General features: G+C 46.1%; 1 protein-coding gene across 1 annotated transcript in view; it reads right to left on the bottom strand.

The window, feature by feature from the left end:
• Positions 1 to 8,923, bottom strand: part of LOC115464350 — a 120,526-nt gene extending 111,603 nt beyond the window's left edge. Inside the window, exons 1-2 of the mRNA XM_030194738.1 lie at positions 8,435 to 8,923; positions 5,212 to 5,307 (exon numbers count right to left, since the gene is read on the bottom strand). Coding sequence (XP_030050598.1) covers positions 5,212 to 5,307; positions 8,435 to 8,848 — 510 coding nt within the window. The 5' untranslated portion in view covers positions 8,849 to 8,923. The remainder of the gene's footprint in view (positions 1 to 5,211; positions 5,308 to 8,434) is intronic.
• Between the last annotated feature and the right edge of the window lie 4,265 nt (positions 8,924 to 13,188).

The raw sequence follows: 13,188 nt of genomic DNA, 5'->3' as shown, positions 1-13,188 counted from the left end.
GTCTAGAACTCAGAAGGGAGGGAGGGAGGGTCTGGAACTTAGACGGAAGGAAAGGAAGGAAGGGAGGGCGGGGTCTGGGGAAGGGGGTCTGGAACTCGAAAGGGAGGGGGGGTCTGGAACTCAGAAGGAAGGGAGGGAGAGGGGATTACCTTGCTAGCGCCCGTTTCATTGCCTACCAAAACGGACCTTTTATACTAGTATGGTATAAAGTGTCATTTATTTAGTGTTTATCCATTCCTACCCCAGCTGAGATAACATTTAATCACTTCTCTGACCTAGGGGCAGATGCATCAACAAAGCGTAAAAGAAACGAAAACGTAAAAGTCACGTAGTAAACTTACTGATTTCGTAAAAACGATGGATGCTCTAAAAAAGCAACTCGCGGGGTGGAGGCGAGGATGAACGTGGGCAGGGTCTCCATGAACGTGTCTCCTTGGCTCCTGTTCCTGCTGGCCCACTTTTCGCCTAGCAGCATGTTGCCTCCCAGCAAAAAAGGTCCAACCGTGCCAGGAAAAATCCACCATCCATTCCCTTGTTGTAGCGAGACACGTGAAAGACAAACGTGATGATAGCACGAAGATTTGCGCGTCGCTTGTTAATGACACACAATATGTACATCATATATATGCGCACATTAACAGCCAATGCGTGGATACTTGGATCTTGAAATTAGAAGCCGATTAGTTTGTCTGGCTTCTTCCTCCCGCCCACCGTGTCTGGAAATTCACATATATCTGATAGCATGTTGGCTTTGCCCCCCCCTCTTCCCCCCCCCCCCCTCCGTTTTCATCAACATTGTTTTGGTTCTGATGTAATACTGCAGTTTATATGTTTCCTGTCCAATGGCTGTCTAATAACACCCCCACACACACACACACACACAACCTCTTCTAAAAAATACACCACAAGAACCCACAGAATAGTCTGTACCCCCAAAAATGTTAGTCGATGCAGAATCAAACATATAAATTGCGAGTGACCGTACTCACCCGCAAATGCGCAGTAGAGACTTTCCCTCTCTGTCCCGCCCCCGCGTCAATACGTGATGACGGGGGTGGGACAGAGAGGGAAAATGCGCGAAGGTGAGGGAGGGAACCGCCGAGGTCGCTACCACTCCCCCCCCTCAACCGGAGTCACCGCTGCCGCCCCCCCCTCCACCCGGCCCGGGCCCTCTCTTCGCAATTCAACTTACAGCGCCAAAACCGCAGCAGGCATATCAGCTGAGCTGCCGTCGGCCTTCCTTCCCTGCCTCTGTCCCACCCTCGCCGACGTTACGTCACACGAGGGCGGGACATAGGCAAAGAAGGAAGGCCAGCGGCAGCTCAGCTGATCTGCCTGCTGTGGTTTCGGCGCTGTAAGTTGAATCGCGAAGAGAGGGCCCGGGCCGGCGACTCCGGGGGGGGGGGGGGAACGGTAGTGGCGACCTCAGGGGGGGAGGGGCGGTAGCGACCTGGCGAGGAGGGTAGCTGGAAATCTCGCCCGTTTTAACGGGCATAATGGCTAGTGATATATAAAAAGGCATTGGGTTTGTAGGGCAGCTACAGCCTCGATCTCCTTCTCTACCCTCTTCTTCTTCTTCCTCCTCCTCCTCTCCTCCTGGGTAGCGGTAGAAGGGACCCTCGATATATCACCTCTGTCACCCCTGTACTACAGTTGCTTTTATCTCTGTCCCACCTCCCACACAACCAGCTTGAAAAACACACCACAAGAACACACAGAATAGTGATTATACAGAACATCTTTATAAATTTTGAAAAATATATTGAGAATATATGTACAAAAATATATTGGGGAACTATATACACGGGGGGGGGGGGGGAAAGGATATATTGCATGGGGTTGGATGGGGGGAAAGGGGGAGGAGATGGCCTCAAGGACGCTGTACTTGGGAGGACAGATACTGGACCACCTGGGAAAGGTCCTCCAGTGCCCTGTCCTCCCATGTGCAGGGTCTGGGCCATCTCCTGGAGTTCCTCATGGGAAAGGTTGGTACGGGCAAGAGGGATGGGAGATGTGGCAAGGTCCACAAGGGTGGTAGGAATAGGGGAGGTGGATCGAGTGTGGGAGGGAGCAGGGGGAATGGGAGAGGTACATCGGTCAAGGGTAGGAGTGGGAGGGATAGGGGAGGTGGATATGGCGATGGTGGGAGCAGGGAGCCGCATCAGTGGGGTTTGGCGGGATCTCTTTTGGGGGGACCAGAAGAGGGGCCGGGACGGACAAGGGCATAAGGCAAGGGGTGGGGACCAGGGGTAGGACAGGAAGGGCGGGGAGGAGCAGCACCAGCCAAGGACCCCTCATTGCCACCATCATCATCATCATCTTCCTCCTCGTCAGCCTCAGAAGATGACATTTCTGCAGAGACAAAGAAAAATCAGAACCCCAACGGCGTTATCAAATCTCATGTCGCAGTTATAGACTCAGGTGAAACCAACAAATACCTGGGTTGTTGTCAAGAATAGCCTTGACCTCTTGGAGCCATTCTGCATTGTCCTTTCTCAAGGACCGAGCCCATTTTTTCAGCTCCTCAACCTCTAAAACAAGAAGAAAGGCTATCAGGTGAAAAGAAATATATACAGTAACGAGGGTTCATATTTACAGAGGGTGAGCACGCACCCCCAAATCCAGTGGTCATTAGCTCCACGTCACGTTCATATTATAAAGAAAATAGATGAGGATGAACACGCACCACCCATTCCACTAATGGTCATTTGTCAATGCCGCCAATACTTACTGATCTGGGGTATGAAGAACGCCTATTAAATAGGCATTGCAAAACTTGCCACCCTTCGTACATCCTTATGATATTGCGCCTTTTCCCCGGACGGGGGAAAAGGCGCTTTTCATTAATGGTGAACAGCTGGACCAGCCACAGCACAACCATGTCGGAGAAGTTGGCCTTTCTCCTTCGTGCAGCCATGACTTCTCCAACAAATGTGCACACGCGCGTACCCACGCATATATAGCACGTCAAAAGATTATGCACACACCACATAGACGTGTTATGACGTGCTTATGACAGCTCTGGACGTTTACCGGCAGCCTCTGACCACACGTTCAATATATCACGGAAAAGATTTCTGATTCCTTTTGTGCATTCCTCGATATTGGTAGTGCATCACATTACTATTGTATTTTGCAACCGTTTTCATTAGCTGCTACCGTCATCGGAAAATCCATCGGAGAAGCCTTTAGTGCATGCCAGGGTAATCTACTCACTCGTTAAGGGCTCATTAAGTTTAGTGCATCTGGCCCCTAATGTGCAACTTTCTTAAACTTAATTAGTCACCTTACTTTCTAACTCCTCTTACTCTCTTGCCTATCTCTATGTTCCATCTTTGCTTATACCCTACCTTGTCTATTAAAATCTTTTATTACATATTGTGTTGACATTGTAAGTAGTATACTATCCTGCTTATTTTCAAAGGAGAAGGGCGGCCATCTTCGGACACAAATCGGGAGATGGCCGCCCTTCTCCTAAAGGCGGCCAAGTCGGTATAATCGAAAGCCTGCTTTCCGTTGCAGAGCCGGCCAAAGTTCCCAGGGGCATGTTGGCAGTGTTCCGAAGGCGGGACGGGCGTGGTTAAGAGATGGCCGCCCTCGGCCGATAATGGAAAAAAGAAGACTGGCCATGACGAGCATTTGGCCGACTTTACTTGGTCCATTTATTTTCAGGACCAAGCTTCAAAAACGTGTCCAAACTGAACAGATGACCACCGGAGGGAATTGGGGATGACCTCCCCGTACTCCCCCAGTGGTCACCAACCCTCTCCCATCCCAAAACAAAAATTAAGAACATTTTTTGCCACCCTCTATGCCAGCCTCAAATGTCATACCCAGCTCCATGACAGCAGTATGCAAGTCCCTGGAGCAGTTTTAGTGGGTGCAGTGCACTTCAGGCAAGCGGACCCAGGTCCATCCCCCCCTACCTGTTACACTTGTGCTGGTAAATGGGAGCCCTCCAACCCCCCCCCCCCCCCGAAACCCACTGTACCCACATGTAGGTGCCCCCCTTCACCCATAAGGGCTATGGTAGTGGTGTACAATTGTGGTGAGTGGGTTTTGGGGGGATTTGGGGGGCTCAGCACCCAAGGGAAGGGAGCTATGTACCTGGGAACAATTATTAAAGTCCATTGCATTGCTCCATAGGGTGCCCGGTTGGTGTCCTGGCATGTGAGAGGGACCAGTGCACTATAAATGCTGGCTCCTCCCACGACCAAATAGCTTGGATTTGGTCGGGTTTGAGATGGCTGGCCTCGGTTTCCATTATCGGCGAAAACCAAGGCCAGCCACCTCTAAGGCCGATGGCTGGCCCAAATGTTGAGATTTGGCTGGCCCCGACTGTATTATCGAAACGAAAGATGGCCGGCCATCTTGTTTCGATAATACAGTCTTCAACACCTCTTTACGGCGCCGGCTTTAGAGATGGCCGCCCTTAGAGATGGGCGCCCATCTTCGATTATGCCCCTCTATGCCATACTTTGTATTGTTATTTGAATATTTTTACTGCTGTAATTGTCTATTGCTTATGTTTGATTTATTTTTACTGTACACCGCCTTGAGTAAATTCCTTCAAAAAGGCAGTAAATAAATCCTAATAAATAAATAAATAAAATAAAAATAGCTGTCAAACAACACACCTTTTCTGCACACACGCTGTTCTCTCCAGAGTGTAAGTGTGGGTGTGACCCTGGTGATCTGTAGGCTGGCCCTGATTCCCAGAGACCCCATAGGGTGCAGCCATGGGAGGGGCATAGGTGAGACAGGGGCGTTGACTAAAGTTTTGCGCAGTATTATAGAATTTGGGGGATCCGCTCCCACCTTACGTGCCAGGATTTATATCTGATTTCAGTTGGTGTAAATCCTCGTGCCCAAAGTTGAGCTCAGATCCTGGCACTACGCGCTATTCTGTAAAGGACGCCTATCCTGGAACGCCCTTTATAGAATACTTTCAGTGTTGACTTTTTTCGGTGCCAAATTTTGATTGCCATTTACTGAATCTACTCCTGTATGACTAGTTTTCAAAGACCGGAACCATCTGTCTCATATCAAAATTATATCATCTTACTTTCTGTTCTTTTTTGTTTGTTTCTTTTATTATATTTCTATTTATTACTTCTAAGATTGATTAACATGACAACCACAGGGGATTGATGTAGTGAGAGGAACAAAGACCCTGCAGAAACTGGCTCAGAAGGAGACACAGAGACCCACCCTCAGCTCTCCAGCTTTCTTCTCTTCATCAAATTTAATCTTCAGAAGATCTTCCAAATCCTTTTTCAGGGACTCCAGGTGCATTTTTAATTTATCCTGCAAATATTAAACGTTTTAGTTAGAATTATATTATTATTTTATGGCCACAGTTTCCAGTGACGGACCAAAGACGGGGTGGTGAGGGTGGCCCACCCCGGTGCAGAAACCAGAAGGTAACTGAATAGAAAAGTCCCACGAGACAAACAGTACTACACAAGGAAGTGGGAACGGAGGAAGACTAGAACAATGAAATTAAATTGTTCATTCAGGAACAATGAAATTAAAAGTTTATTGCTATGGTATGTATAAAACACTACAGAAATAACATAAAATCAGTGCTCAAAATTCAATATATATAAAAAAGTACACAAAAAAATAAGATCAATACTCAATACTCAAGCAGGGGCGTAGCCAGACACCCAATTTTGGGTTGGCCTTGGCCCAAGATGGGTGGGCAGAAGAACTCCGCCTTGCCACACAAGTGATTTGGTCTCTCCCTCTCTTGCCTGCATGCCATATGGTCTCTCAAACATTCCCCCTCCCCCGCATACCTTTTAAATAGCAGATTTTCACCGGCAGCGAGAACCAACTAATACACACTGCTCATGCAACTTCCTGTTTCCGTATAGGCGGGAATACATCAGAGGGAAGGCTGTGGGGCCAGTGCGAGCAGTATGTATCAGTCACTGCTCACTGCAGGCAAAGATCTGCTATTTACAAGGTATGCAAGGAGGGACAGTTGATGGGAGTTTTCGGCTGGTGTGACTTGGGGATTCCTGCCAGCCACATTATAGGTATGCTGATACTGGGCCCACCCTTGGCTACGACATTGCTCGATAGTACACAATGAACGTAATATCAGTGCTCAAGACTCGAGACAGCACCGTGTTTCGGCATGTGACGTGCCTGCCTCAGGAGTCTGACAATAAAATGACGTTAAAGTTGTACTGCTAGGTGAAAAAAGTGAAGAGGTCTTTAGAAAGACTGTGTATGCATGAACCAATGCACTACGTAAAAACAATGGTATCAAAAACCAAAGCCAAATACTCCGAAAGAGTGAGATAAGTCGTCAGGTGCTAATCTCCTGCTGCAGATCATAAGGGGGTGCTTCTCTAGGGTTACCATATGGCTCCAGAACAAGGAGGACAGATTTAGCCAGTCCGGGTTTTACTTCCATTGCTTTCAATGGAAGCAAAACCCGGACTGGATCAATGTGTCCTCCATTTTCTGGAGCCATATGGTAACCCTAGTGCTTCCTCCACAGTTCCGTTTTTCTCTTGTGCGGCCCCAAGCGGTTCCGCAGCATTGCGGCGTCGCTGAGTGCAGCCTCCACCCCACCCCCTCGCCACGGCTTCTCCTCCTCCACAGTCCAGTAGCACCAGTGGCGGTGGCGGCAGGGAGCAACATATTTAAGCAACTTCGTGATCACTGATCGCAGGGTCTGCACTAATTCCTGCGGCTGCGGGGTCTGACGTCACTTCCATTTCCGGAGCAGAGCTGGCAGCCGCAGGTAGGTGCAGGCCCCATGCACAAATGCTTGGGTGTTGCTGCTCAACTTATTGAAGCTGAATGTGTACTATACTTGTACCAATCTTCGTTGCTAGCAAGGCTCCTGACGAAGGCATGTCTGCTGAAACACGGCCGTGTCGAGCCTTTCGGCAATTGACTTACATCACTTTGGAAGCAGTAAAGACTTGATCTGGATTAGCTTTGGTTTCCTCTTTGTTAGTTCCCTCACTATTTGTTGTTTGCACAACTGCAAGGGGGCACGAACCGTGGAGGGGCATGTGCAGGTCACCAGCCATTGAGTTAGCATAAATGCTCGCGTCTAAAGTTAAGCACACAATTGTGAACTTACATTAGTATTCTAGAATAGCCATTACATACAAACATGCTGTTACAGATAGATCTTCCCTCATTCAGCAGTGACAGTCACTGGTTGTATGGATAGCAGAGATGCTAAAATAGTAAATTTAAAACAAGCAGGAGAAAATACTTCTTCACTCGACGAGTAATTAAACTCTGGAATTAGTTGCCAGAGAATGTGGTAAAAGCAGTTAGTTTAGCAGGGTTTAAAAAGATGTGCATAATTTCCTAAAAGAAAAGTCCATAAGCCATTATTAAGATGGACTTTGGAAAATCCACTACTTATAGGATAAGCAGCATAAAATTTGTTTGACTGTTTGGGGATCTTGCCAAGCACTTGGATTGGCCACTGTTGGAAACAGGATACTGGGCTTGATGGACCTTTGGTCTATCCCACTATGGCAACACTTATGTTATGCTACTTACTATCTGAATAGCGGAATGGTTCAATTTAGGACATTTTTGCTCTTTTAAATTAAACCACACAGCTGCTTGGACAGTGACTGCCTATCTCTGACTATCCACAACATTAGGTATAACCACCCCTGATTCGCCCCAGGACTAGCCAGAAAGTACCAGGGTGGTCTGTAAGAATTTATCAGTGGCACCGATTGGATAATGCAACTCAAAATTCGCACATGGGCAATTATCCGAATAAGTACTTTGAGTAAATACACAATAGAAATCAAACAAAATAAAACATGGAAAAGAAAATAAGATGATACCTTTTTTATTGGACATAACTTAATACATTTCTTGATTAGCTTTCGAAGGTTGCCCTTCTTCCTCAGATCGGAAATAAGCAAATGTGCTAGCTGACAGTGTATATAAGTGAAAACATTCAAGCATTACTATGACAGTCTGACAGGGTGGGAGGATGGGGGTGGGTGGGAGGTATGCATGGGAACATCAAAGCATATCATTGATATTCTAACAGGATGGGTGTGGATAGTTCTATTGATAACCTTAAGAGTGGACTAACAGGGCTACCACACTCCTCTACTAGTAAATACACACAAAGGAAGCATGAAGGTAATAAAGACAACTGATACACACCTTATATTCCTGTAACAGCCTCCTCTGTGGGGATCACAGACAGTGTCAGAAGCGTAGCCAGGTTGTGAAGTTGGGGGAAGCGGAGAGTGGACTGTGTAGGCAGGATGGATGGCATGAAAAATAGGCACAGGTGCCTTTGGAAGTCCATTTGGGTGAGTGGTCGCTCCCCTTGTGTCTCCCCTACCCCCCCCCCCCCCCTACTATGCCACTGTGTAGTGTGGAATCTGTGATAATAAAGGTAATAAAGATAACTGATACACACCTTGTAGTCCTTCACAGCCTCCCTTATGGGTATTATGGTGTGAGATCTGTGATCCCGGGATTTGTCACAAACCACACAGACCGCTCTCTGATCCTCTTTGCAGAACAGCTTCAGTTTCTCTTCATGCTTCTCACACAGATTCAACTTTTTTGGTCTCACTGAATTCGGAGAGAGCTTTTTTGCTATTTCTATTACATTTGCCAGCTGCCTGTTCGGTCTGAGGTTCCTGTGTCGAAATGGTTCCCTGCACTGAGGACAGGAGAAGTCTGTATTTCCCTTCTCGCAGACCTGGGCGATGCAGGCATGACAGAAATTGTGTCCGCAGTCTATAGTCACAGGGTTTATAAAGTAATCCAGACAGACGGGACAAGAAGCTTCTCCTCTGAGCCGTTTAGCAGGGCTTGCAGCAGTCATGATTCTTATTTATTGTATTTAGATTTTGCTCACATCTTTTTCAGCAGTAGCTCAAGGTGAGTTACATTCAGGTACTCTGGATATTTATCTGTCCCAGGAGGCAATGGAGGGTTAAGTGACTTACCCAAGATCACAAGGAGCAGCAGTGGTATTTGAACCTGCTACCTCCGGATTGCAAGACCAGTGCTCTAACCACTAGGCCACTCCTCCACACCACTTCTTACAGAGAATGAGAGCAAAATTTTACTTTCTATTTCATATCCTAACCGCAGATGCAGCAAACAGGAAGCACCTCTACTGGTGCTCTGAATCAAGTGGGATTAAGAAACATCTCCTGTGGTGGTTGGTCTTTTGGCCAGCCTCCACTTTCTCCTGTTTGTCAAATCCCAAATGCCATCCGCCAGCATCTTTGCAATGTGTTTGTGGATAGTGCAATCTGTTGAGACCCTCTAACCTTGCTCCGGCATCCCAGCTCATCCCCTTCTTCCCAATGACAGAAATCCGGGGGTCTGAGAGCCAGAGGAGGGCTGCTGTGACCTCTTTTCCCATGGAGTTTCCTGCTTGTAACATGAAGTCTTTCTCCACTTGATTAGCCTTATGTAAACAGAATTGCTTTTAAATCAATACTAAGGATGGGCCCCAGGATGAAGGAAGGAGAACATGGTGCTTATCTGTAAATAAAGAATTACTACTGAAAACTGTTTTCTCCTGCTCCCAAGCTGTAAATATTACATTTAAAATGAAGTAGTAGTCTGTAATTGTTAGACTTTCGTTACTGTCAGAACAGTAGGCCATAGCAGGCCATTAGCCTGGACAAACAATAAACATTAACAGGCCTTTGTACTAAGACGCATCGAAAAATGGACTGCGCTGGTGTAGGCTCATGTATTGGACGCACACAGGTCCATTTTTCAGCACGCCTTTTCTTTTTTTGCTGAAAATGGACGTGCGGCAAAATAAAAATCAGCGCGCGTCCATTTTGGGCCTGAGACCTTACCGACACCCGTTGACTTTGTGGTAAGGTCTCGCGCATTAACCGGACAGTAACTGAAAGCGCACTTACACTGCCAATTAGCACCATGCGATAGAAAATAGAAATTATTTTCTGCTGTGCATTTTGGACGCGCATCAAAATTAAAATTACCGCCCAGGGCACGCGGTAGCATGACAGTAGTTCTAATTTGATGCACGCAATGGGCAATGCGATAATAATGGGTGACTTAAATTACCCAAATATAGATTGGGTAAATGTAACATCGAGACACGCTAGAGAGGTACAATTCCATGATGAAATCAAGGACAGCTTTATGGAGCAGCTGGTGCAGGAGCCGACAAGAGAAGGAAAAATTCTAGACTTGGTCCTTAGTGGAGCACATGATCTGGTGAGGGACGTTATGGTACTGGGGCCACTTGACAACAGTGACCATAATATGATCAGTTTTGATATCAACCTTGAAGTAACTATACATAGAAAGTCAAATACGTTAGCGTTTAACTTTAAAAAAGGAGACTATGATAGAATGAGAAGAACGGTAAAAAAAAAAAAAAAAACTTAGAGGGGCAACTGAGAGGGTAAAAACTGTACAACAGGCGTGGATGCTCTTCAAAAATACCATCCTAGAGGCCCATGCCAAACATATTCCGCAAATTACAAAAGACAGCCGGCGTGGTTGAAAAGTGAAGTGAAGGAAGCTATTAGGGCTAAAAGAAACGCCTTCAGAAAATGGAAGAAGGAACCGTCTGAAAAGAACAAGAAGCAACATAAGGAGTGTCAAAGCAAATGCAAGGCGCAGATAAAGAAGGCCAAGAGGGATTACGAAAAAAAGATAGCGTTAGAGGCAAAAAAACATAGTAAATTTTTTTTTGGTATATCAAAAGCAAGAAGCCGTCAAAGGAATCGGTTGGGCCGCTGGATGACCGAGGGGTAAAAGGGGCGATCAAGGATGACAAAGACGTAGCGGAGAGATTGAATGAATTATTTGCTTCGGTCTTCACCGAGGAAGATTTGGGTGGGATACCGGTGTCGGAAATGGTATTTAAAGCGGACAAGTCGGAGAAACTTACTGACTTCACGGTAAACCTGGAGGACGTAATGGGGCAGTTCAGCAAACTGAAGAGTAGCAAATCTCCTGGACCGGATGGTATTCATCCTAGAGTACTGATAAAACTGAAAAATGAGCTTGCGGAGCTACTGTTAGTGATATGTAATTTATCCTTAAAATCGGGCGTGGTACCGGAAGATTGGAGGGTGGCCAATGTAACGCCGATTTTTAAAAAAGATTCCAGGGGAGATCTGGGAAATTATAGACCAGTGAGTCTGACGTTGGTTCAGGGAAAATGGTAGAGGCTATTATTAAAAACAAAATTACAGAGCACATCCAAGGACAGGGGTTACTGAGACCAAGTCAGCACGGCTTTTGTGTGGGAAAATCTTGCCTGACCAATTTACTTCAATTCTTTGAAGAAGTAAACAAACATGTGGACAAAGGGGAGCCTGTTGATATTATGTATCTGGATTTTCAAAAGGCGTTTGACAAGGTACCTCATGAAAGACTACAGAGGAAATTGGAGGGACATGGGATAGGAGCAAATGTCCTATTGTGGATTAAAAACTGGTTGAAGGATAGGAAACAGAGAGTGGGGTTAAATGGGCAGTATTCACAATGGAGAAGGGTAGCTAGTGGGGTTCCTCAGGGGTCTGTGCTAGGACCGCTGCTTTTTAATATATTTATAAATGATTTAGAGATGGGAGTAACTAGTGACGTAATTAAATTTGCTGATGACACAAAGTTATTCAAAGTTGTTAACTCGCGAGAGGATTGTGAAAAATTACAGAAGGATCTTACGAGACTGGGAGACTGGGCAGCTAAATGGCATATGACGTTTAATGTGAACAAGTGCAAGGTGATGCATGTGGGAAAAAAGAACCCGAATTATAGCTACGTCATGCAAGGTTCTACGTTAGGAGTTACGGACCATGAAAGGGATCTGGGTGTCGTCATCGATAATACACTGAAGCCTTCTGCTCAGTGTGCTGCTGCGGCTAGGAAAGCGAATAGAATGTTAGGTATTATTAGGAAAGATATGGAGAACAGGTGTGAGGATGTTATAATGCTGTTGTATCGCTCCATGGTGCGACCGCACCTTGAGTATTGTGTTCAATTCTGGTCACCACATCTCAAGAAGGATATAGTAGAACTGGAAAAGGTGCAGCGAAGGGCGAGAAAAATTATAGCAGGGATGGGACGACTTCCCTATGAAGAAAGACTAAGGAGGCTAGGGCTTTTCAGCTTGGAGAAGAGACGGCTGAGGGGAGACATGATAGAGGTATATAAAATAATGAGTGGAGTGGAACAGGTGGATGTGAAGCGTCTGTTCACGCTTTCCAAAAATATTAGGACTAGGGGGCATGCGATGAAACTACAGTGTAGTAAATTTAAAACAAATCGGAGAAAATATTTCTTTACCCAACGCATAATTAAACTCTGGAATTCGTTGCCGGAGAATGTAGTGAAGGCGGTTAGCTTGGCAGAATTTAAAAAGGGGTTGGACGGTTTCCTAAAGGACAAGTCCATAAACCGCTACTAAATGGACTTGGGAAAAATCCACAATTACGAGAATAGCATGTATAAAATGTTTGTAAGTCTGGTAGCTTGCCAGGCGCCCTTGACCTGGATTGGCCGCTGTCGGGGACAGGATGCTGGGCTTGATGGACCTTTGGTCTTTTCCCAGTATGGCATTACTTATGTACATGCATAGGTGCCTACATGTCTTAGTAAAAGGGACCCTAAAAGACATGATTCAGGACAAGAGAATGCGAACTGTGTAGAAGTGCTGATGGGAATGTATGGGAGTTCAGTGCACTTTAAGCATGGCAAAAATGGTGACATTATAAGCTCTTCTGGAAAGGGACTTAACACATATGAATTGCATTGGAGGAAGCCTGCATGGAGATATGTGTTTTAACATCTGCTCATTATTGCTTCAGCATCATCAGCTTGTACTTTAAGTAGATAAGGAAGGAACCAGGAGCTAACTAACAAATGTAGCTGGATGGGACACTGAAACAAGATAGAAGGTGGCGGGACAGATTGTTCTGGAAAATGGGAGGGATGGAAACTGGGTGAGAGATGAGAGGTAAAAATAATAGGCAGATGAGGAGGGATAGATAGATGAGTAAAAGACTTATCTATCTATATATATAAAAGGCACCGCCACAAGCCGGAAACTTGAGGCGCCAGAGATATCCGGTTTATCTGAAGGGGGACTTCTGCTGCTGCAGCCTCTCCCCTTCATTAATGCTGGCTGTTGTTAAAAACAGTGAAGGAGAACACGCAGGG

This window comes from Microcaecilia unicolor, chromosome 3 (assembly GCF_901765095.1).
Source record: "Microcaecilia unicolor chromosome 3, aMicUni1.1, whole genome shotgun sequence".
NCBI lineage: Eukaryota > Metazoa > Chordata > Amphibia > Gymnophiona > Siphonopidae > Microcaecilia > Microcaecilia unicolor.
Note: the sequence above shows the minus strand (reverse complement) of the source record. Positions and strands in the feature narration are given on the sequence as shown.